Source organism: Canis lupus, chromosome 9, assembly GCF_011100685.1.
Source record: "Canis lupus familiaris isolate Mischka breed German Shepherd chromosome 9, alternate assembly UU_Cfam_GSD_1.0, whole genome shotgun sequence".
In the NCBI taxonomy this organism is placed as follows: Eukaryota; Metazoa; Chordata; class Mammalia; order Carnivora; family Canidae; genus Canis; species Canis lupus.
In genome coordinates this window covers 14,534,033-14,559,550 of record NC_049230.1, presented here as the reverse complement: position 1 = coordinate 14,559,550, position 25,518 = coordinate 14,534,033, and the positions used below count along the sequence as shown (strand labels likewise).

The 25,518-nt window shown below is 35.1% G+C and overlaps 1 protein-coding gene across 1 annotated transcript in view; it reads right to left on the bottom strand.

Moving 5' to 3' along the window:
- Window positions 1-25,518, bottom strand: part of SMURF2 (SMAD specific E3 ubiquitin protein ligase 2) — a 122,793-nt gene that overhangs the window by 17,267 nt on the left and 80,008 nt on the right. Inside the window, exons 4-11 of the mRNA XM_038546847.1 lie at window positions 24,162-24,295; window positions 21,183-21,248; window positions 16,985-17,069; window positions 14,945-15,028; window positions 12,219-12,421; window positions 9,575-9,659; window positions 5,286-5,444; window positions 687-882 (exon numbers count right to left, since the gene is read on the bottom strand). Of these exons, the coding sequence (XP_038402775.1) occupies window positions 687-882; window positions 5,286-5,444; window positions 9,575-9,659; window positions 12,219-12,421; window positions 14,945-15,028; window positions 16,985-17,069; window positions 21,183-21,248; window positions 24,162-24,295 (1,012 nt within the window). The remainder of the gene's footprint in view (window positions 1-686; window positions 883-5,285; window positions 5,445-9,574; window positions 9,660-12,218; window positions 12,422-14,944; window positions 15,029-16,984; window positions 17,070-21,182; window positions 21,249-24,161; window positions 24,296-25,518) is intronic.

Here is a 25,518-nt window from a genome sequence, read left to right as displayed (position 1 = left end):
CAGAACTGTCCCAAGAGAAAAAAGTTCATCCTTTAGGAAAAGGCTGATCAAATCCCCAAACATCTTTTACCCACGAATCCTCTGATGAGTGAGAAACCCCTGCCTTGGACCCTGTTCACTTATTAGGGAAGAACTTTGCAGGTGACAGTAGGGCTAAAAAATCCAAAGATAAAAGAATATACTAAAAAGGAAGATTTTCAATAAATTAAAGAAGTAGTCCATAAAGAAACAAAACCATTTTGTTTTTTTTTTTTAAAGAATTAGAAAATAAGGGATGGCTATTTGTAGTCTTTTAAAACTCATTAACAGTGCAGGGGCACCTGGCTGGCGATGGAGCATGCAACTCTTGATCTCAGCATTGCGAGGCCAAGCCCCACACTGGGCACAGATTTTACTTTAAAATATTTATACACACACACACACACACACTAAAATTCATTAACAAATAATATTTGCAATGCAGAGACCAAGCTGAACCAACTGGAATATTTCACATTTTTCATTTCATTTAAATATTTATCTTCTAGATTAAATATCTGATATTGTCTTTACTCCCCATAATTAAAAAAGAAATTAATGAAACCTCCCATTCTAGAGAGAGAGGAATTCCAGAAAGTATTCTTAGAAAACAGTGTAACACTGAAAGTTAACTTTTCTATATTTAAAAATAAGACTTGTAAGTTTACCTCAAAAATCTCTTCCCTGGAAACCTCAATGCGGCAATGGCCAGCCTGAGGCTGCTGTTGGGAAAGTTCTTGCCGCAAAATTTTTAGTTTCTGAACCAGGTCTCGCTTGTACCGCGGGACTGTCAGACACTCGGCATCATCAGGGCAGAACGGTACCACTTGCTGTTGCTGTTGGTCTTTCAACTGGTTCTGCCGACTAAAAGTAAACAGGAATGTTATTTTAAATAAGAGACTGCAGTTGTACATTTAAAAGAGCATCATACTATAAAGCAAATCTACCCAAAATTTTCAGGCTTTATAATATTCTTGGCTTGACATTTTTGATGACAATTAACTAGCTTCAAAGTTTATTTCTCAGGATCTACACAAATTTATGAAATTGGATAACAGAGTTTTATCCATTCTTCTTTATACAGCTGCTGAGAACAAATTTCTCAAATACCATCTTTGTTTCTTTCTGCATAGTTGACCATCACTCATTTTAAAATTTAGACATATGTCAAATCCTGTGCCTGTTATCTGGAGTCAGTCTCTCTGGAAGAGACGCACAGCTTGAGCTGGTAGTTTGGCAGAGCCCCTTTTCCTATATGCGCTAAAGTCTAGACCACAAGAATGTGGAAGGTCACGTGTAAGTTACTGGCACAGAGAAATGAACACATTACAAACACGTCTAAATGCCTTATTAAATGGCTACTTTTCTTTTTATTGTAGTAAAATATGCAAAACATAAAATTTACCATTTTAACCTTTATCTAATATATATAGTCAGTGGCATTAAGTACATTCTCACTTTTGTGCTAAAGTGACTTCTAAGTGGGTACATATATGGTTTACCACAAATACATGAAAATAATCTCTCAAGTACAGCAGAAATATTCTTCTGAAAAGGCACATTGCCTACAGATATTTTTATTCTCTTGGCAAAAATACTGTAAGTTACAAGTAAGAATTTTTTTAAAGAACCTTATGATATAATAAACTACTTAATTCCAAAAAACTAGAAATAAAAAATCCAAAATTCACTATTGATGCCCTTGCAGACACTGAATCATTTTGGAGTTTAATTTTACACACAACAGACAGGAGCACAATCCTGTCACCTAAAAACAAAGGGCAATGGTAGCTATGATAAATAAAAATAACTTTAAGATTTCTAACAAATCACACCAAACTTATTTTACATACAGTGATTCTTACATAAACCAGACCAGATTTTATTCCTAAAACACATAACTACCCAGAGAAAATACAGCTTCCATGAAAATTACAAATCACTATTTACTATTCTCATAAACATTAAAGATGTTTTTTATATACACATAACAGAGTATTATATTAAAGATACTCCCTAATCAGCTGTATAATCCTATGCCCAAAAAACCCCCAAAACAAAACAAAACAAAGACCAACTTGGGTATACCTCATACTACACACAAAAATGTAATTCAAAATCAGAGACCTCAATGTAAAACTGAAAGCCATTAAACTTCTGAAACACAAATGACAATTTTCATGGCCTGTGTTAGGCTGATTTTTTAGATATGACATCAAAAACACAATTCACAAAAGAACAAATGGATAAATTAAACTTCATCAAAATTTCAAAAAATACTGTTAAGAAAACAAAAAGATAAGTAATGGACTAGGTGAAAATCTTTCTGAGGCATATGTCTAATATTTTGGACTCTAAAATATTTAAAGAATGCTAAAAACTCAAAAATTAAATAAATGAACTCAATTTTTTAAAAAGAGGGCAAAATATTTCACCAAATAAGATACACAGATGGCAAAAAAGCATACAAAAAGATGCACAATGTCATTAGTTGGTAGATAAATTCAAATTAAAACTACAATGTGATACTACTATATACCTATTAGAGGGTCTAAATTTAATAAGGTTATACCAAATGTTAGCAAGGATGTGGAACAACTATAACACTCATACACACCTGGGAGGAATGTCAAATGGTACAATCACTTTGAAAAACCACCTGCCAGTTTTTTTCAAGTTAAACATAAGTCTATCATATGATGTAGTTATTCTACTCGTAGATGCTCATTTATCTAAGAAAAGTGAAAGCATATGAACATATAAAGACTTATACATAAACATCCATAATAGTTCTGTTATAACCAAAAACTGGGAATAATCCAAATGTTCATCAATAAGTAAATGGGTAATTTGTGGTATATCCATATAATGGAATACCACCCAGCAAAGAAAATAAATGACCTATACAAACGAGAGATGAATCTCAAATAGTTATGCTGGGTAAAAGAAAACAAAGAAGACCACATACTGCAGAAATGCATTCGTCTAACACTCTAGAAAATGCAAACTAATATATAGTGACAGAAAGCAGATCAGTGGTTAGCTAAAGACAGGGTATGTTTTGGACTGAATTGTGTCCAAAAAGATATGCTTAAGTCTTAACCCTCGGTGGGAAGTGACCTCATTTAGAAAGAGTCTTTGGGGGATCCCTGGGTGGCGCAGCGGTTTAGCGCCTGCCTTTGGCCCAGGGCGCGATCCTGGAGACCCGGGATCGAATCCCACGTCGGGCTCCCAGTGCATGGAGCCTGCTTCTCCCTCTGCCTATGTCTCTGCCCCTCTCTCTCTCTCTCTCTCTCTCTGTGACTACCATAAATAAATAAAAATTTTTAAAAAATACAATAGAAAGAGTCTTTGCAGAGGTTCTAAGGGGAGAACATACTGCATTAGGGTGGCCCTAAACGCAATAAACTGGTATCCTTATAAAAAGAGGGAAATTTGGATTTATACATACAAAAAGGGGTGGAAAAAGAAATAAACTTTGGCACTGTCTTCTGTTCCTAACACAGAATTCCTAAAATCCCCAAAGTTTCCAGAGTGACAGAGATGATAGAAGTGTCCCTTTGTTCTAATATTTGATCTTTGCCTCTGGTTTGACACAGCGCTCCTAAATCCCTTAGAATTTCCTGGGTATAGGGGCATTTTTTGCTTTAATGAGGTGACTCTTGGTGGGGTCCTAGATATTTATGGAGCTGGTTGCTAGAAAAAAAAAAGCTTGATTAGAACCCTGGAACTTCCACAGCCCCAAACTCCCAACCTCTGAGTAGGGGAGAAAGTTGGAGACTGAGTTAATAGGAGATGGATATCTCCACAAAACCCCCAAAATAGGGATCCTTGGGTGGCGCAGCGGTTTAGCGCCTGCCTTTGACCCAGGGCGCGATCCTGGAGACCCAGGATCGAGTCCCACGTTGGGCTCCCCGTGCGTGGAGCCTGCTTCTCCCTCTGCTTGTGTCTCTGCCTCTCTCTCTCTGTGTCTATCATGAATAAATAAAATCTTTAAAAAAAAAAAAAACAAAAACAAAATGATGAGCTTCCAGGTTGGTGAATGCACTGGGAGGGTGAAGCACCTAGAGAGGGCCTGGAAGCTCTAGGCGCTCCCATTCCCACACTTTGCCCTATGCAACTCTTCCATGTGACTGTTCAAGTTGTATCCTTTAAAATAAACTAGTAATGGCAAATAAAGTATTTCCTTGAGTTCTGGAACCGTTTTAGCAAATTACTCAACCCAAAGAGGGAGTCATAGGAACTCCCCAATATACAGCCAGTCAATAAGAAGTACAGAATATTTGGGATTGGCATCTGAGATGGTGATGGTCTTGTGATACTAAGCCCTTAACCTGTGGGGTCTGATGCTAACTGCAAGGTAGTGTCAGACCTGAATTCAACTGCTGCACACTCAGTTGTTACCTAGAGATCTAGAGAATTGGTAGGCTTGAGGGGAAAACCCACACACACGTGGTCATATGATTTATGTATATAAACAGATCACAGAAGACCACATGAAGACAAAGATGGAGATGATGTGTCTGTAAGCCAAGGAACAGCAAGTTTTTCCAGCACCCAGCAGAAGCTAGGAGAGGGGCATGGAATGGATTCTCCTTCAGAGCCTCCAGAAGGAACCAATTCTGCTGACAACTTAATTCTAAACTTCTAGCCTCCAGAACTGCGAAAAAACAAATTTCTGTTGTTTTAAACCACCCAGTGTATGACAATTTGTCACAACAGCTCTAGGAAACTAATACAGGTGGAAGCCCTAAAGGAGGAGGGGGGTTAACAAAGAAGCACAAGGAAATCTAGGGGAAGGATGGATTACGTTCATTTTCTACATTGCAGTGATGGTTTCACAGATGTATAATATGTCAAAACTTAAATTGTACACTTTAAACATGCACAGTTTATTGTACGTCACTTACACTTCAATAAAGGTAATTTAAAAAAAAACCCTCTGGGATGGCTTCAACTATCCTGGAGCTATTTATGATGCACTAACAGAAAAATAAAAAATATCTACCCTATAAAACATCCTGTCTCGTCAAGTGTGCTACAGTGTACCTTTCCTTAATACTTCAGGACAGGTTCCTACTTAAGCACAGTGGATTAAAATACTCGTGTATCAGAGCAAAACAAGTCATATATTCTTATGTAAAATTTTGTCCAACAAAAGTAACTTATAATTGAAGAGAGCAGACATTCTAATGCATTACAAATGGCATCTTTAGTCTTCTCTTGTTCAGGCTTGCACTTTAACATGTATTATTTCAGAAACTTACTTTAAAACTAAATGCAAGTTAGCAGAGAGCCGAGGATCTGTAAACTGTGTTGTTCTGTTGTTATGGTCAACGAAATAAACTCTGCCTGTAGCTGTATTACGGATCTCCCATCCAGGAGGCAATGGACCAAGCTCTTCACAATTGATGTTGCTAAGATCCCTGCAAAAACAAATATAAAATAAAAAATACCTCATTGCTGGGCCTGCTGAGCCAGGCAAGTGTAAATGACACAGAACAATTCCATGAAGTCTGAGAAAATGTATTGTTTCAGAAACCTGAGATGTTCAGCTAGAATCTTTAATTCCCAATGGTTTAACAAACTTGCATATTCAAAACTCAATTCATAAATGGCTCAGGAACTCATCACATAGCCTACATTTTTAGTAAGTTCATTCCTGGGCTTTAACGTAATACAGATTTTAAATTAATATAAAAGCAATCACAACATTTGCCAATATAAGCTGCTTCAATACTTGTCTGACAAAATACTGCTTTACAAATGTCAGTGACATAAGGAATGAAATGTTTTCTAAAATTTCCCTTCAATTATTACTTTCATTATTATACCGTAAGATTTGTGTAAATAAATGTTCATTCCATATTAAATTTCCCAACAAAGCGAACTGGAAATGTTATTGAATTTAGAGACCCTGAAAATAATCACAGTATATTTTTTAAAGGAAAACTGCTCCATTTTGAATTTTGAAACCTACAGAGCTGGTAGATGAAAAACGCTTTTAAGACACCTAAAGAAGAATGCTCTAAGGCTTACTGCTACAGCAAAAAAAGCAAAAAGACTTTTAATGGATCAAAGACCATTGTTATTGTATTATACATTCTTAAAACACTATTATATATAGGTAAGATTAACAGGACCTTAAAGAATTAAATAAAAACATGTCTAATGTAAACTTAAACTATAACAGATAATTGTAATGATTAATCTCATCAAAATCATGTCTTAAAAGTTCAACTAGAAAAAGATTTTTCCTGAAATAACCTCTTCTTTGTCATGGTAAAGCATAATGATGGACACATATAAGCACCCAGATTTGCTGAAACAATGATCTGACTTCTGCTTATAGGTGCTCCAAGAGACTCTTCTGCTACAGATCAACTAAAGCTTAGAAAATATACTGCTAGCCTCAAAAGAGGTGAGACAAAAAGTTCCAAGCATCTTCCTCAAATTAAAAAAAAAAAAAAAAAAAGTGACTGGAGCTGGTACTGATGGCAGGCAGGCAGAGGGGTAGGGCTGCCAGGGAGTAGTTGTTAACTGGGAAACTCAGCCCCAGGCCAGCAGCAAGTTTGGAAAAGGAAATCTGGAACTTCCCCACTAAGCTGAGAATTCAAAGGGAAGATGAAATGATTCCAGGAAAACTTCCTCAATTCCCCTTTAGGTCCACAGAATTCCAACCAATTAAGATCAAACAAATTCACAAAGATCACCACACACTCCAGAAAGAAAGGTCATGATGGACGACTGAGAGTGAGTGGAAACTGTAAACCACAGAATTAGATCCCTAAGTACTGTCAGAGATCAAACAGAACAGCTCTGATAGGCAACCTTTACAAAGGTTGGGGGGGGGGGAGGGGAGTAAGAATTACAAAGACAAACTATCAATGAGAGATTATTAAGAATGAACAGATGGATTTTTTAAATGGAACTTTTAGAAATGAAAAGTGATTACTGAAATCAAAGAATAATTCTTCTGATATAATACAGTTTGGTTTTATATAATTTTATTTAGAATTTTATAAATCTATTCATATGTGAGAGAGCTCTAAAGAATGGGTTAAAAGAGCAGAAAACTGGAAGCCATCTTTATATCCAATTGGGAAATAAAGAAAAATGGAATGTTATACACAGCCATAAAAGTACAGATTTGTACCACAAGACAACATACTTAGCATGAAATACAACAAATAATAAGGCCTTAATCACGACTTTTAAAGATAAATACAAAAGATGGTAAAATGGGACTTCTCACATAAATCTTACTGTGTATCTTTAAACAAAAGTGTCTGAGTTACACTATTTTATAAATGTCTTTGAACAGTGATATTTTAATATAATCTAAATATTCATGGTCTGCTTTGATAAAAGATCCTCCATAGAAAAGGCATATTTCCTTAATGGAAAACAAAAGATATGGTACATATTTTTATAGTAACAATTTGGAACACAGAGACTAAAGAAAAATCTAGAGCACTATTTTATAAAGTCATTATTCAACACTCAACATAAAATATTCTTAAACCTTTATAGAAACCCTTTACTCATTAATAAAAAACTGACATGTTTCCTTAGGAACATCCTTAGGAATAAGAAACATCACCAACAGTGGTGCCAAAATCTCTCTCAATTTCAACTTCTGACACCAATTCATATACTATTCTTTCAACAGATAACTCAGGATCAAATTTTCACTATTGTAAATCATTTAGTTTTAAAAAAATCACTTTTGTTCTATAGATTTCCTGGCCAATAATTAAAGTATTTTATAGAAAAGCTCATTATTGACCTACAATTTGATAAACAGAATCCAAAACACCTTTTCATAATTTATGTAACAAAACTCTTGTTTCTAAAAGTTAGGCCCTTGGATTTTTTTCAGTGACCTTATTAATAAAACAAAAATTTCCTCCCCACTACTTTTTAAACAGTTTATATTATCAAGACACAGAAACAGCAACCTTGATACAATAACTAATGATAGCACATTCCTTGGTTGCCACCCTCAAAAGATTCTAATTAGGCTATATCACAAAGTAAAACATTTACATTATAATAGCTTCATTTATAAATATCAGTTAGCCCTTCAATAATACAGGTTTAAAGGGTGCAGGTCCACTTATATGCAGATTTTTTAGAGAGATGCTTACTACAAATATGTTTTTCCTTTCTTTGGATTTCCTGAACGTTTTTTTTCTGTAGCTTACGTTATTATAAGAATACATATATAATACATATAACATTACAAAGTATATGTTAATCATTTATGTTATTGATAAGAATAAGGTCAACAATGGGCTATTAGCAAAGTTTTGGGGGAATCAAAAGTTATACAAAGATTTTTGAATGTGCGGGTGGTCAGTGCCCCTAACCCCTGTATTGTTCAAGGGTCAACTGTAAATACAGAGTATCAAAGCAATCCAAGATCAGCTAGTTACATCTGTTTTTGATTCAAACGCAAGACTTTTGACAAGTAGAGCTCTTGAGTATAATAAGCTTTAGGTAGAAAAAGATCTCTTCACCCTCCATGGGTCTTTTTTACAGAGGAAGAGAATGGTGCAGTTAGAATATAAAATATGTTCAACTCACAGAGGTAAAAATATACAGCTTATCAAGTGGATTTAGAATTTAGAATTCGCTCTTTTTTGTAGCTCAACTTCAAATGAGGTAGCTTCAAATGAACTACTTGACTTTATATCTGTTCGTTAGAAAATAACTCCAAAGAGCTAAATAGTGTTTTGAAAAAGTTATTGATACTAAAATGTATCAAAAATTATGCTAAATTACTAAATTGATTTATGTGTCATTCCATCTTCAAGTTAAAAGATAACTCACATTTGGATTAGTAAATGCATTCAATAATGCCTACAGTTTAAATGTACAGGTTCTGGTATTTAAAAGAAATTTAATTCATGCGACACCACGACCAAGTTTACTCAAAGGGTGCCAAAGCTGGTTCAGTATTTGGAAACTGATCAACGTAATCTGTCATATTAACAGCATAAAAAGGAAAAATCACATGACAGTACCAGCTGATGTAAAAAAACAAGTGACAAAAGTCTTAAGTAAATAAATAAAATTTAATTAGGTTATTTCTTTTTTATATTAAAATGAAACTGTATTAAACAATACATAATAGAACATTGACTACTCTCATATTAGTTAAAATAAATCTATCTTTTTAAAGAAAGCCTAACCAGAAATAAAAATATCAATTTACTACCCTTTAAAAAGAACAGGGAGGAGATGTATGTTTTGTGAGGTTTTGTATGTTCTTCTCCACGTCAGTTTTCAAACTCCTAAAAGACCCATTTTTTCACCCTGATTTTTTTTTTCTTAAGGGTGAGAAGGTAGAAGGACTGGGGGCTTTTGGGGGGCAGGGCACTGGGATGGGACTACAGAGGAATAGGAAGGCCTTTCCACTGTCAACTGAAATGCCTATCACAAAGAGCCTAACTTTCACACAAACCATTATAAGTTGAAGATTAAATAATCAAAGAAATCCTAGGTAAAATAGGTATCCAGCGGTGTGGAGAGTATGTGGATATGTTCTTACCTAGGCACTCTTGGATCATGCCATGTGCTCACACCAGTCTGAGTATGTAAGAAATACACCTGACCTTGTTGTGTTGTCCTCTGTTCTGTAAAATTAAGAAACACTAATAATAAAAACATATTCAGAATGTCCAAATCAAAGACAGCTATAGACACTAGGATGATATTATATCAATAGTTAAACTCTCCAAATTACCAGTCTATTGTATTACCAAAAAAATGCTTATAAATCTTTTTTTTTTTTTTCAACTCAATACATTTTCTCCTGGAAACAATCTTACAAATGGTGATGAGGGTCAGAGGCTGGCTATCTAACAGCCAACTATATTTACAAGATGGCTCAAATACTAAACATGTTGCTATGGAAAACAGAAAACAAGATTGTCACAGTACCAGTATTGCAACAAAAGAAACATGAAGAAATGATCTTTTATTTGTCTTAAAGTGGAGCCTGAGGGGAACAAAAGAAAGCTCAGAGGAAGAGGCTAACCAACTATAGGGAGATTCTGCAGGGAGTTGCAAAAACTTTCAAAGGGTTTGCAGGCTGGTAATGCTTGTTTAGTATGCCTAATTTTATACCAAAACTTAAGTTTTTTCTTGAGAGAGGTGTTTTCTCAAGACTACCATATTTAGACTCAGAGGCAAAAAAGATGGAATATGTCATTAAAAGGGGAGACACTCTATACTCAAAAATAGACAAAGATGCAAAAATAAGCAAGTTAGAAAGAGGAAGAACAGAGAAAAAGCATGCATTCTGGGGAGAAAAAGGTCAAAGGCGACATTAACTCCAAGCCCCTGGGAAGAGAGTAAGAAAGCCAGGGCAAAGGGAAGGAATCTGTGGAAAAGTTTCTTCAGTGGTAGTTTTTAATCTTTATTTATTTGTGTTTTTAAGCAACAGAACCACCTGTCTTTAAACAAAATCTAATGAAAAATTCCAATATAAAAAACGATACTATTGCTAATATTTATTACTATAAACCTACTTATAAACCTATAATAAAATCTATTTAAACTTAAGCTTCTTAAAATTATAAACATAAAAATGTTTAAAGTTGGTGACATATGACAGCTGCAATAATTTCAGCCTTGGTAGCCACATTACTCCTAGGTTTTGGTTGTACAAAATTTGTTTTTAATTCAAATCACACAAATATTGTAAAAATATAACCACTCCCACTCCAAACATCTTGCCTTATAATCTCAATTAAAGAGAAATGACAGGGCAGCCCCAGTGGCTCAGCAGTTTGTTACCGCCTTCAGCCCAGGGTGGGATCCTGGAGACCCAGGATCGAGTCCCATGTCGGGCTCCCTGCATGGAGCCTGCTTTTCTCCCTCTGCCTGCGTCTCTGCTTCTCTGCCTCTCTCTCTCTCTTTCACTCTCTCTCTCTCTCTCATGAATGAATAAATAAAATCTTTAAAAAAAGAGAGAGAGAAATGACAGAAAATACTTTATTCTAAGGTCTGAACACTAATAATAACAAGCAAAGTTTACTAAGTGCTTCCTGTGCCAGAAACTATCAGGCATTTTACATGAAATCATCATTCCTCTCTTGCAACAAACCTCCACAGTTGGGACTACTAATTTCCCCATTTTATGGAAGATAAAAAATTGAGGCTCACAGAAATTAAATAATGTGCCCAATGTCACACAACTAATATGTGGTAAAGCCAGGATATAAACCCAGGTCTATTTCCCACGGCCATGCTCTCATCACTGTGCTACGTAAGTTAACCTGTGCAGTATAGCACAGTTAATGGACAAACTGGGTTTTTTCTAAATTAAAGAGTTAAAATATATTTTAAAAATAAAGCTAGAATCATGCATTTGCAGAACAGTTTAAAACATATTGTAGAGGAAAAATAAAACAAGTTGGATCAGGTGATTCCCAACGCTGGTCATTAGGTGTCACCATCAGCCCAGACATGGTTTATCTACAGGCTGTTGGGAGGACAAGGATATAATTATTTTGATATACTTTTAGCAAGAAAGGAGAAGACAGCTGAGTTCCTAGTATCTACAAGAATACTCCCAGGTTATGACTAATTCAGAAAGTTCTATATCCAACTAGAAGTCATCTTCCGCATGAAATTCTACAATTTGGGAAATTATGTTAGATTATAAAAATTTTATACAGAGAAGTGACTAAGTCATTTACAACAATAACCCAAATCATGTAGATAATCCAAAATTATAGACAATACAAAGATATAAATACCATCAGAAACATACTTTTGAAGTTATTTCTAAATATGTAGGTCTAGAAAATTTTACACTGCAGGTTTGACTTCAGATTACCATTATCAATAACAGTACCATCTTACCTTCATAGAATGTATTATTTGCAAGTAACCTCACATTGTCACATATGCTCTTCATGATACCTCTGAGACAAGGAGAGGTATCATTCATCTCATTTCATTATAAAAGAGCAAAAGGGCTGAGATTAAATGACTAGCCCAAGTCAACTGTTGGTTAGGTAGTCCTCTACCACTTCACAGGTTTTCCAAGGTTGGGAGATTTTACACATTTACTTTCATGCAGAATCCTAAACCCAGATTAATAACTTCTTTAAAGCTGATTTTCTGGCTTTCTTAGTAAATTGAAACCAGTAAACCATACTCTATTTTTCCTCTGCTAGTCATACCATAGCCTTCCGGGAGGTCTGGAGGAGTATGTAGATGAGTCCTGCTCATGTAATTTCTATGTCGTTGTGACCGGACTCTCCTCTCGGCCAGTCTGGGATCTGAAGACTGTCCACATGTTGCACCATTTGTTCCACTAATTGGAGTGTTCTCATCAACAAAGCAGCTAAGAGGTCTGCCGGGACTAGAATATTCAGATGCTGGTCTATTTAAAAGTAACAAGGAAAAAAAGTTACTCAACCAAGATCTCAGAGGTAGAGTTCTCCAGACAATGTATGTACCATAGGGACAGTCACAAGATGGAATGATCAATACAAATATAATGATTTCAAGAATTCTGAATAAAAGCAATCCTGATGCCTCTAAATACCAAACTCATGTTAATAGGCAGACTATCAATTATGTATTGAAATCATTTTGTACTGATTTGAATTACATTTTATACAAAGTCCAGAGATACTTGTAGATGTGAGTACTACTTTACAAAGCACTACTTGACTTAGCCTCAGCCCACCTCTCAGACCTGACTTTCTACCTTTCTCCCTCTCCATTTCTCCCACACTGATTCTCTTGCGTTCCTTGAACCTGCCTTGAACCAAGACTGTTTTACCTTCAGGGCTGGAAAGGAGCTCTTCTTCCCACCCAGAATGCTTTCTTTTCCTATTCTTCCTAGGCCAGGCTCCTTTTTGTCATTCAAATCATAACTTAAGCTTAAATGTCTGAGAGGTCTCCTGACCTTCAAGTCTAAGGCAGTCACTAGGCATTTGATAAGTCCATCACCTTACTTTCTCAGCCCAGCAATTATTATTATTTTTTAATCTGAACCCTTGGTTTGTTTTCCCTTACTAGAATATTCTTTGAGAAAAGAAAGTCTACCTAGTTTCTTTCCCACTATATACATATATGTGTGTGTGTATCCCCTGCACTTAGTACTTGGCATATATATAAAAGTAGCTCAATAAATATTTATTGAATGAATAAAGAAGATAGTGTGACTCTTCAAAGAACTTCTGGTATATGGTAGGGCATCCAAAATATAAGAGGATAATCAAGAATTAATTTTTAACTAACATTTACAACCACAATCAACTTTATACACATGGAAATTAAGTCAGTTTCATTAGTTAAATGAGTTAGGAGGAAATGGGACTTCACTAAAGCACTGACACAAGTACATATTTATTTACGCTCAGATGCAATAAAAATGGGTTGACTACAATAAAATCCTTGGCAGTTTAATATTAGAAATACAACTCTCAAGTAAGTATTTTTTAAAATAGCAACATGAGCTAAGCTTTTACCTGAGGATTGTAATATAACACAGAAAACTGTGACTTAATGAGTTAAGCAACGAATCCCCAATAAATAAAAGTAGGTATAGCTTAGAGAAGTATTTGATGTTCTGTGTCTGGTACAAGTCCTGCTCAGGAAAAGGAGAGAGGTGGGGGAGAGGTGAGGGAGAGAGGGGAAGAACAAACAGAGTAAAGGCAGCAGTTTTTTTTTAACTTTAAAAAAAAAAGGAAATTCAGTCACTTATCCTATTCAGTTTCAGTTACTGTGAAAGACACAGTTACTTTTTTTTTTTAATTATTATTCATGAAAGACACAGAGAGAGAAGCAGAGACACAGGCAAAGAGAGAAGCAGGGAGAACAATGTGGGACTTGATCCCAGGACTCTGGGATCACACCCTGAGCCAAAGGCAGATGCTCAACCGCTGAGCCACCCAGGTGTCCCATCAGTTACTTAAAACGTACTTTCAGGAGGCCTGGGTGGCTCAGTCGGTTAAGCATTTGACTCTTGATTTTGACTCAGGTCATGATCTCAGGGCCATGAGATTGAGCCCCAAGTCTGGCTCCATACTGAACATGGGGCTTGCTTGAAATTCTCTCTCCCTCTTCTTCTGTCCCTCCACCCCCATCTCTGCCACGTGCACACCCTGACTCTCTCACATAAATAAATAAACATTTTTTTTAAAAAAGTACTTCCTTGGAGTTTCCAAAAATTATCTTGTATTGTGTCTTTACACATTAAGCTCTGTGAAGGCCCTTCTCCCTTGCTCACTGTTATAGCATAAATGCTGAGCATTGTAACTGGCATATGACGATTTGGTGAAATGAATGAATGACGATTTGGTTACCACTACTCTAACACTTTTCATTATCTTCCCCTTATCTGGTTAAATTTGAACATTCTTCAAGATTTAGTTCAGAAATTCTCCTCTTTCAGAGTTTTCCTTTGCAAGTTCTAACAACCTGCTGCCTCCTACTCAAAATTAGGTGCCTGCCGTATGGTCTCAGAATATCTGGTTCTTATCTTGATCACAGACCTTATTAGATGTAATATAATAATATAATCATATCCCAACATGACTGAACAAATGAAGATTCAGTATATATAGTTTGTTACAGCCATTCAATAACGGACTCAAAAAAATTTTTAAGAGTCCCATAAATAAGATGACTTTTCAATTTATTCAGTTAACTCATTTAATAAATATTTATTAAGTACCATCACAGGCCCTAGAGCTACAATAACAGGATGACCTGCTAAACAATCTTTATTGAAAATTACTTTTGGAAATAATAATGGCACTTGCTGTAAGATCTACTGATCTTGAGCAGTATAAACCAAGAAAGGAAATCTGGTAAAGCTGACAGATAAACAGAAAGTGATGACTTCAGGAAGGCAAAAAGCACAGACCCTGGGAAGATATTTGTATGTTCTTACCGTGTTGGGCGTTCCCATTGCGTAGTTCTTGTTATGTGGTTTAGATACTGGATTCTTCCAGAGGCAGTTCGCCTTTCTTCCCAGCTTAAATAAAAATTGAGAGATAAGGCATTAATAAGAAGGTGGATACAGAATGTTTTTAGTGCAATAACTGGGTCAGGAAGACATCTGCTGTTATAAATCAGGAATGACAAACTGAAAAATCAATATACAGAATACTGGAACTATTTTCAACTTATTTTAAAACTGTACAATGTATTTTTCTGGAATTCTGAAGCTTCTAAAATATTTACACTGAGGTATGACTAATATTTTCCATCAGTCAAACTCAGAATTCTTCAATAATGTCAACACTCATAAATAATACTAATTTCTCCAGTATTTAGTGGGGAAAAAAAGCCATACCAAAAATAAAAATTACACCTAATTTTAAAAATTAACATAAAAGTATGTAAAAGTTCTTTAAAGCTTTTAGCCTACTCAAATTATTTTTTTCTCAAAAGAATGGTACTTCCTCAGTAACTTTTTAATGCATGTAACAAAATAAGCAAATGACCATAGAAATGTGGTAATGTTAGTATTTCCATCAAAACCCTGGCAGAGGTTTAGGAGCCATAAAGAATAGGAAATAAAGATATGCTAAGAGGTTTTCTTGCCCTGTGATAACAATTAAAGCACAAAATGTAGTGTTTAGCAATTAATTTATAATAAGACTATATATTATAAAACATAGACCGAATTGGTATTTTTAAAGGAGGTGATATAAAAACAAATGGAAGGGGGGGGGAGTACAATAAAGCAAAGCCTTACATTGTTGTAATCTCTTAATACTGATTAGTTCTTTCATACTAAAGTTCCCCTTCAAAATTACCATAATCTACTTCATATCCATAAAAGTTAACATATATATAAGGAGCTAAAGTGGTCTATAAGTAAACTTAAACTATGGCGATTTTTAAGAGTTTAAACAAAATGAGCAAATACCTTGGGTTGGATGTAAAATTTAGTATCAAAAATAATTTAAGTAAAAATTCAACCAATTATATACTTTAAATAATTTATTATATATAAACTACACCTCACTGGTGTTAAACATACTTTGAAAGTTAAAAATAAAGTCAGAAAAATGTCAGCATTAGTATCAAAGATACAGAGCAGTGATCAAAAGCATGAGCTTTGGAATCAAGGCTTATTAAGTCTATGTTCCAGCTCTCCCATTCACTATGTGGCCTTCAAGGCAAGTTTACTTAACTCCTCTGAGTCCCAGTGTTTTTAATCTATGAAATGAATGAGGGTGACAACAGTAGCAGCAGAAGTAATAATAGCAGCTAATTATTTATTAAGCACCTACTAAATACAAAACACTGTGCTAAGTGCTTTACATGAATGATTTCATTTAATCCTCAAAATGGTGTATGGTATGTATACTATTATCACCATCCTCTTCTATAAGTAAATATAAACCAATGCTTGCAAAAGTTAAATAAACTGATTAAATTCATTAAGCTTGTAAATAGAATAGTAAGGATTGGAACGCAGATGGTCTAATTCCAGAATCATAGCCATGTAAATGAAATGATCTAATGTATCACATAAAGTACTTATAAAAGTACCTGACACACACATGCTCAATAAATGTTAAAATTTTTACTACGCAAACCTCTGTCCCATTCCTCTAAACAGAATAATGTCTCCGATTCAGCACTTATATGCCTGGTTTTGAATAATTTAATCAAATAAAAAAGTTGTTATTTTAAGTACATAATATTTACAGGAAAGTTATATTTGTCAAGCAATTTGATTGTCTCTTAAGTCAAAACTCTTAAAAACCAAATTTACCACATCTACTTCATGGCTTCTTTTATAAATTTGTCTTGACAAGATTCCTCAATAATTTTCCAAGTACAAGGAAAATCTAGATTTTAGAACTGATCAGTAAATTTTTAAAGTTAAGAATACAATAAACACCAACTTATCTGTCACTATTTGAAGGATACTATCAACTATTTCTCTAATGATTTGGCTTTATTAATGGCTTACCCATCTGGCAAATCATTATCAAATAAACGACTGCAGTCCACAACTTGTCCTCCTGTGCCTATTCGGTCTCTGGACTGAAGACTTACTATAAGACAATAAAAAAAATTACTAAGAGTCATAAAACTAGAAAAATTTCTTACAATTTAAAAAATATATCTTTAAAAGACATCTAGCTTACCTTAATACTTTAGAATAAACTCTTTAGCTTCTAATAAATTCTGTAACTTCTTTCTCCATGAGATTTTCCCTTTAGGAGTGACATTAGAGTTTTATGTTTTTCTACCCTTTATTGTACTTATGGAGGGGAGTTTAAATCCTTTTTGTTTGTTGTAATGGGGCAAGCAAGGCCTCTACTACACTTAAAAGAGGCATAACGCATCAAAGGTATATATTCACATATAGAGGGACTGGAAAGGTTCACATTAATTTGGGTTTAATTCTTGACCCATCTTTAAAAAAAGAGACTCTTGAGTGGCACAGCTGGCTAAGCATACAACTCTTGGTTTGGACTCAGGTTGTGATCTCAGGGTCATGAGACCGAGACCCTGGAAAGTCAGCTTGAGATTCCCTCTCCCCCTCCCTCTGCACCCCCTGCTTGTAACTTGCTCTCTCTCTCTCTCTCTCTCTCTCTCTCTCTTTCTCTAAAGTAAATAAATCCTTAAAAATAAAAACTAGGGGCACCTGGACAGCTCAGTCAATTAGGCATCAGCCTTCAGCTCAGGTCATGATCCCAGTGTCCTAGGATAGAGTGCCGCACTGGCCTCCCTGCTCCACAGGGAGCTAGCTTCTCCCTCTCCCTCTGTCTGCCACTCCCCCCTGCTTGTGCACTCTACCAAATAAATAAATAAAATCTTTGGGGATCCCTGGGTGGCGCAGCGGTTTAGCGCCACCTTTGGCCCAGGGCACAATCCTGGAGACCCGGAATCGAGTCCCGCGTCCAGCTCCCTGCGTGGAGCCTGCTTCTCCTCTGCCTGTGTCTCTGCCACGCTCTCTCTCTCTCTCTCTCTCTCTCTATGTCTATCGTGAAAAAATAAATAAAATCTTAAAAATAAATAAATAAATAAATAAAATCTTTAAAATTAAATAAGTTAAAATTAAAAAAACAAAAACAGTAGATTTTGGCAATAGAGCAATAGATTCCATGAGTTAAAACATTCATCATCCAGTGTAGTGTAAAACTACCACTATAAATTTGGAAGCAAGAGATGTAAACTCTAGAACCAGGCTCTAGTTTGGCACAATGATCTTGGACAAAACACTTAACATTCTTAAAGTTTAGGCTAATTGATATGCCTGAAATTCTTTGCTGCTCTAATATTTTTAAATTCTATTTTTGGCAATTCTTCCAAAAGATAAAATAGAAACGGGCAAATGTGACTATAATCCAACTTCTTAATCAAAAAGTTTAACACATTACTTCTTTATATGAACTTCATTTATAGGTCACATGGTACCATAACTCTCCTCAGTGAGTATCAACAAAATGTTCTATGAAAACTGTACTAGAAAAAAAAAAAAAGAAAACTGTACTAGAAACAGTATTTACCAGTTTTTATACAGAAAAGCTACATGAAATGCTTACCCAGATATAATCACTATAAAAACTATGTATTTTCTCATTAGCTTTGTTCAGAATAATATTAAGGCTCAAAATGAAGGATTTTATGAGCTTCAACTCCAGACTGCTGTATTACAAAACACCTAAGCAATTTTTAAGTGGGTTTGTATTTTTAAATGGCCTAATCCTAGTAATATATAAAATGAGTCACAGAAATACTATGTTTATAAGAACCTTTTCCAAAGCTTTAAACATCAGAAATAATCTAAATATTCAGCAATAATGGACTGGCTAATTTATTTGCCCACCATGGACTGCCACACAACATTAAAAATGCTATAGAACTTTATCCATGAACAACAACAACAAAAGATGTGCAAGACAGATTAAAACAGGTAACTTAAATTCTGCACAGTGTAATATCATTTTAAAAAACAACAACAGGGATGCCTGGGTGGCTCAGCAGTCTGGTACCTGCCTTCGGCCCAGGGTGTGATCCTGGAGTCCCAGGACAGAGTCCCACACATCGGGCTCCCTGCATGAAGCCTGCTTCTCCCTCTCCCTGTGTCTCTGCCTCTCTCTCTCTCTGGGTCTCTCATGAATAAATAAATAAAATCTTAAAAAAAAAAAACCACCACCACAACAAAATACATCATTTTAAAAAACAGAAAAGGTATATATATCAAGGTAATGACAATGATGGCATATTATAGGTGCTCCTTATGTTCTCTGCCTACAGTTTTATTTGATTTGATCTTAACAACAACAACAACAACAAAAAAAACCTCACAAGAATTGAGTAACAGTTTCAAATGTAAGGGAAAAGATTTATAATCCTGAATCAGTCGTCACAATTTGGGAGATTTTTCTTTAAGATAATACTCCAAAAAGAGGATAAAATTAAGTGCCCAAAAATGCTTACAAGTTTCAATGTTATAATAGCAACAAAATAACATTAAAGTCCAGTGATTAAGTTATGATATATTGATAAAATTCATCCTTTAAAATCATTAATTATAAACACTAATAATGGTTACAGTAAGTGCAACAAGTTTTATATTCACTGAACCAAAATCATAAAAAATATATATACACATAAGTATATATAAAATTATTAGAAAGGGATAAATATTTTTTAAAGTTAGTATTTTAACCTTCTTTTCTCCATTTTCCAAAAGGGTGTTATATAAATCTATGTATGATTATTTGTAAAGATCTAATTCAGCAAAAACTAGAACTTATTCTGGGTTGGTTTTTCTTAACTTACTCCTTTTTTTTTTTAATTTTTATTTATTTATGATAGGCACACAGTGAGAGAGAGAGAGAGGCAGAGACACAGGCAGAGGGAGAAGCAGGCTCCACGCACCGGGAGCCTGACGTGAGATTTGATCCTGGGTCTCCAGGATCGCGCCCTGGGCCAAAGGCAGGCGCTAAACCACTGCGCCACCCAGGGATCCCCTTACTCCATTTTTAAATGGCAGGATCATAACATATAATGTTTGAGTCCAACATATCTCTACTATGAAAACCAATTCACACAAAGGTTTCAAATTTAAACACACACATTTTAAAGTAAAATATTCCTTTTTTATACAGTATACTCCACAGGTTTATTTTTTAATTGCTGACAAAAAAAGTCTGCTGTTTTTATAAATGCCAATTTATACATCTACTGCAACTATTTTGTTACTACTGGACATTAGTTGGCAAACGTTACATAGCATACCAAATCAAATAAAGTAAGAACAATCACATTTAAGTCTTACATGACAGCATTTACGTTTGAGTTTTTTACTCCCTTCTCAATCTATGAATGACAGGAATTCTTAATAAGGCTGTAGTGTATATAGTTCCCTGTGATAACTGTAGCAGGGCTTTGTTATGTTGCTACTCTGGCAATTCACTATGAATCCAATTCATTCTCTTGGAAAATGAAGCCCTTCAAAAGTAACTTCAGTAACTAGAATCTGATAGGTTCATAATGCAATCAACTAATCCTAAATTCTGCTCTAGAGAGAAGTGGTAAGGTTCCAATTATGTTTTCTTCTTTAAGAAGCCTCAAAGGTGCCCATCTCAGTGCCTACCACACTATATATCTTGATTAAAGTTCAATCCATCAATTCTTCAGTCTCAGGAAATTTTATATAAAACCCTTCCTCTGAGTCAATTCAAGATAGTACACTAAGTGCCTTATGAGTAAGATAACAACTTCTCCCTTTCTCCAGTGTTCTACTATCATGCCTCATATCCTTTTCAATTTGCACAGATTATTTTAAAACTGTAAAACATTAAACAAAGTTCAACAGAATATTCTACTCAAAAACCAGTTTAAGAATTATTTTTAGAAAACTTTCACATAACCTATAAATTCTGTCTTTAAAAGAATGCCTAAACATTAGGAGCCTCTTTTTTATTTTTTACCATTATTTATGGTTCAAGGTTTTTATTTTTAAATTAAAGTAGCCTACAACCTGGATCCAGTTGGAAACATTTTACAGGACACATTTAACTCAAGCCAACACAATAAAGCTATAGTTAATGTACTAAGATTTAAAAGATATTTAGAGTTTAGGTCAGTCTGAATGATGCCAAAATTTCATGTGACTTTAAATTCCACATAATTTTAAACTCCACACTTACCTACTATCTGTCCTCTAACCGTATCATTGTCATTTGGCCCAAGTTTGCACAGATCCAACCTCTGATCTATTTCAAATCAACAAAAAAAGCAATTAAAAATAAGCTGGTATCAGAGCTTCCAACAACTATAGGTGATGGTAAACTTGCATAATCCAATGGCAATCAGGCCTATCATTTAAATAATTAATAATGTTTTAAAGATGAAACAAATGCTTAAAATCTCTAAGTGAATTTATAATTATATAAATGTTTCAACAAAATTGTGATAAATTCAGATTTCAAAAACCATAAGGCACTGGCATATACACTGCCAACATGCAATTACTTTTTCTCCAAAGGTTTCAGACCACTTTGAGTCTTGGCTTGTCACTTAATAGTTGTTGTTCTTAAGCAATTTTTCCCTGAGTCTTGATTTTCTAACATATAATTGAGGTACCTACTTAATATTTTAAGGATCAAATTAGGTAATTATGTAAAACTTTTAGCACAGTACCTGGCATATAAATGTTAGCTATTACCACTGTTATATTTTATCTAACCATTTAAATGACTTCCACACACACAAAGTAAGTATTAATAAGAAGCTGAGTCAGTTCTGCTACTCATTTAGGGGCAACTCATTTATTCTTTCATGCCTTATCAATAGAACAGGCCTAACACTGACCTGGCCAGTTACAGTAAGGAACAGTGTCACCCACAGCACACTGCTTTTACTCTGATTATAGCACTTAAAACTAAATTCTTGTACAGCTATATGCCATGTGTCTATTTAAAGAAGTTGTAAATTGGTAAAAGGGGGAGACCATACATTAGTCTTTGTATTCTCCACTCCAAACTGTAAAACACTGTATCAGCATGCTCAATAAATGTTTGATGAATTAAATATTAATCAAAAAGGTCAAGTAAATCAATGCAATGAAACACAGGCAGCTGAAAGAAAAATCTGTGTCCCAAAAACTACAGTGCCTAGCTATCTAGCCAAAAATAGACATTTTTCTCTTTGCAAAATAAATGGACACTGTGAAATCCACTATCTAGTGGACTTCTGCAAAGTAATTCCTTCTCTCTTATTCAATCTCTCTAAATGCTGCCTCCTCCCTTTGCCAGCAGGCTCTTGCCCTTGCTTTTCAAAGGAAAGGATCCATTCCTTTTCACCTTTATACCACCAGGGTTCTGTGCCAGTACCTGGCACATGAAAGATTCAATAAATGTTGGCTAAATTAAAGCAGAGATAAGGTAGTACATGTGGCCTGTAAGTCTTCAGTTTGCCTGCTGGGTTGGGTAATAAAACAGTTCGTTTGTATATGCTAGAACTTTACCAATCCTAACATCCTCTATTTCCTGTTGGGTGACCCTATCAACTCAGAAATACAAGAAATTCTCAGATGCCTTTAATTTCCTCCAACTCAGAACTTTTGGCATAATTTTCTCCCTTTTTCTTAACAATATTTATATATCTAGACTGTGATATCATACTACATCAAAGGGATCATCTCTGGGGCAGTCCAGGTGGCTCAGCGGTTTAGCGCCGCCTTCAGCCCAGGGCCTGATCCTGGAGACCTGGGATTGAGTCCCATGTCGGGCTCCCTGCATGGAGCCTACTTCCCCCTCTGCCTGTGTCTCTGCCTCTCTCTCTCTCTCATGAAATAAATAAATAAAATCCTTTTTTTAAAAAAAGGATCATCTATTAATATATCTAATATTCAAAGCTAAACTTGCTCTTTATTTTATCAATTTCTTTAAGCTAGATACTATGTGAATTTTTTGTTTAGCAGACTCATCCGGGCTAAAATCCCATAACAATGCATGACTAGCAATATTTTTTATGTTATATAAAAATGAATTCTGGGGGGGCACCTGCTGGCTCAGTGGTTGAGCATCTGTCTTTGGCTCAGGTCGTGATCCCAGGGTCCTAGGATCGAGTCCCACACTGGGCTCTCCCACGGGGAGCCTGCTTCTCCCTCTGCCTATGTCTCTGCCTCTCTCTCTGTCTGTCACAAATAAATAAATAAAATCTTAAAAAAAAAAAAGAATTCTGGGGATGCCTGGGTGGTTCAATGGTTGAGCATCTGCCTTCGGCTCAGGGGGTGATCCGGAGTCTCGGGATTGAGTCCCACATCGGGTTCCCCACAGGGAGCCTGCCTCTGTCTCTGCCTTTCTCTCTGTATTTCTCATGAATAAATAAATAAAATCTTAAAAAAAAAAAAAAAGAATCCTGTGAAAACAACAAAAAATTTTGTTGAAAAAGACATTTTCATCTATGTCCCAATGAAAATAACCACCCAAAAGATGCTTTGTCATCTAATTTCATGAATTATGCATATGCTAATTAAACTTGTCAATCCAATATGGAAATCATTTCTCATGTCTTGACCTTGGCCTGATCTTCTAAGCGCCCAGGCTGGTGGAAAACTAAGCTATAATTAAGTAGTTAATACAGCTGTCTTATACTCAATGCCTTACCTTTCCAGAATGTTTAATTTTTTTCACAGTTTTATATATCACTCTTTATGTATCACTCTAATAATTCCCCTTTAACTGCCACCTTAAACACTCCAATCACCTAAATAAAATTTACTTTATCTCCTAAATCCACCAAAACCAGAGAAGGGTGCTAAGAAATTAAAAAAGGCATACATATCAAATCTATCCTAACACTTATAAAGTGATAGGATAGATATCCTAACACTTATAAAGTGATAGGATAGATATCAAATCTATCCTAACACTTATAAATTCACTGCATACTAAGCATCAGCTCTGATTCGGTTCAAGTTTCACATATTTTAAATGTTTCATTCTTTTTATAAAGTCCATAAAATAAATTTAACCAAGAATTTTTACCAATGTTTCCAACATACACAGGAAGTTAAGTTCCTGGATTCCCTGCCTCCCCCCAAAACACACACACACACACACACAAAATATATATATATTTTTTTTTTTTTTAAATTTTAAAAAGCACTCCTATCTACTCACAACCAGTGTCTTTGAGGCGGTTGATGGCATTGGAAAGAAGTCGAACACAACCAAGAAATCCAGCACCTTGTTTTTTATGGATCTTCTTGTGATTCCACACACTGATGGTGACTGAATCAGATTTTCCAATATACCTAAAACACAACATGATTGAATGAGTGATGTGACAACTATAAGCAGTTAGTATAACATTTTTCTTTAGCTTTTGTAATCTAAAGTCACAAATACTTCAGAGTATGGCTAAATACTACAAAATATTTTTTGAGTTCAATCAATCCCACAGGATTGAATTTAAATTTTTAAAAAATCTTAAAAGTAAAATCTAAAAGTTATTTTTATTATATCCTTCATCACATCTGCCACTCTCAGTCTGGGTAACAATTTTTGTTAGTAAAAAAACTATTTTAGTAGCTAGTGTCAAATAACACCAAGGGAGTTTCCAATATTTCTTTCCAAGAACAAAAATCTCGCATGAACCTTTATCACAGTCACATTTTAAAAACATTTCAAAGACGTAACCTATTATCTCAGAAAATACTCGCTTAGTTTTCAAGGGGCATTGTCAAGGCTGACAGACCAAAAATCTGACATACCTGTTATGTTTTAAAATGCGGCAGAACAAAGGCTGATTGTAACGCTTTTCCCCTGCTTCTTCCCTGTATGCAGGCCTTGAGCGAGCAGGACTCTTGCAGATTTCACTTCACTGCCTGCAGACAAGCAGAGCAGGGAAAAGCGTTACTACACTTGTCTGTGCATACACCTGCAAGTATGTAAAAGCTCTACCACAGCCAATTGTTCACATGGTGCCATCCCATGCAAAAATATAATAAAATAAATAATTATATCAGTAGAACCCTAACTAAATTTCATTGTCTCTAAGTGGTCAAATTTTTGGTCCAGCAACCTTGATCTTAAAGTACTTTGTCATTGAGTAAAGCAGTAGTATCAGAAAATTCACCTAGTATATAAAAAAGCCAAAACCACTTAAGTGAGAACTAAAACTTAACTGAGGAACAGGGAAGCCACACTTGGGATCCTGCTCTGCTTAAAGCATGCCACCCCCCTGGACTTTTAATTATGCAAGCTAATACATTCCCTTCTTAAAAATTAAGCCAATTTGAATTTCATTGCTCTTGCCTGCAAATGAAAAACTCTGAGCTAAAATATCCAGCACGCATGCACTAATTTTTAAATAGACCTAACAGACCTAACTTGGCAAGTATCTACTGCATGATATGTCAAAATTCTAGAATCAGAATCAATTATTAAACAGCTAAATCACCCCAAGCCAAGCACTAAAAGAAAAAAATCACATTAAATCCATTTTCCAGCTGGTAAGCTTGATATACAAGTATGA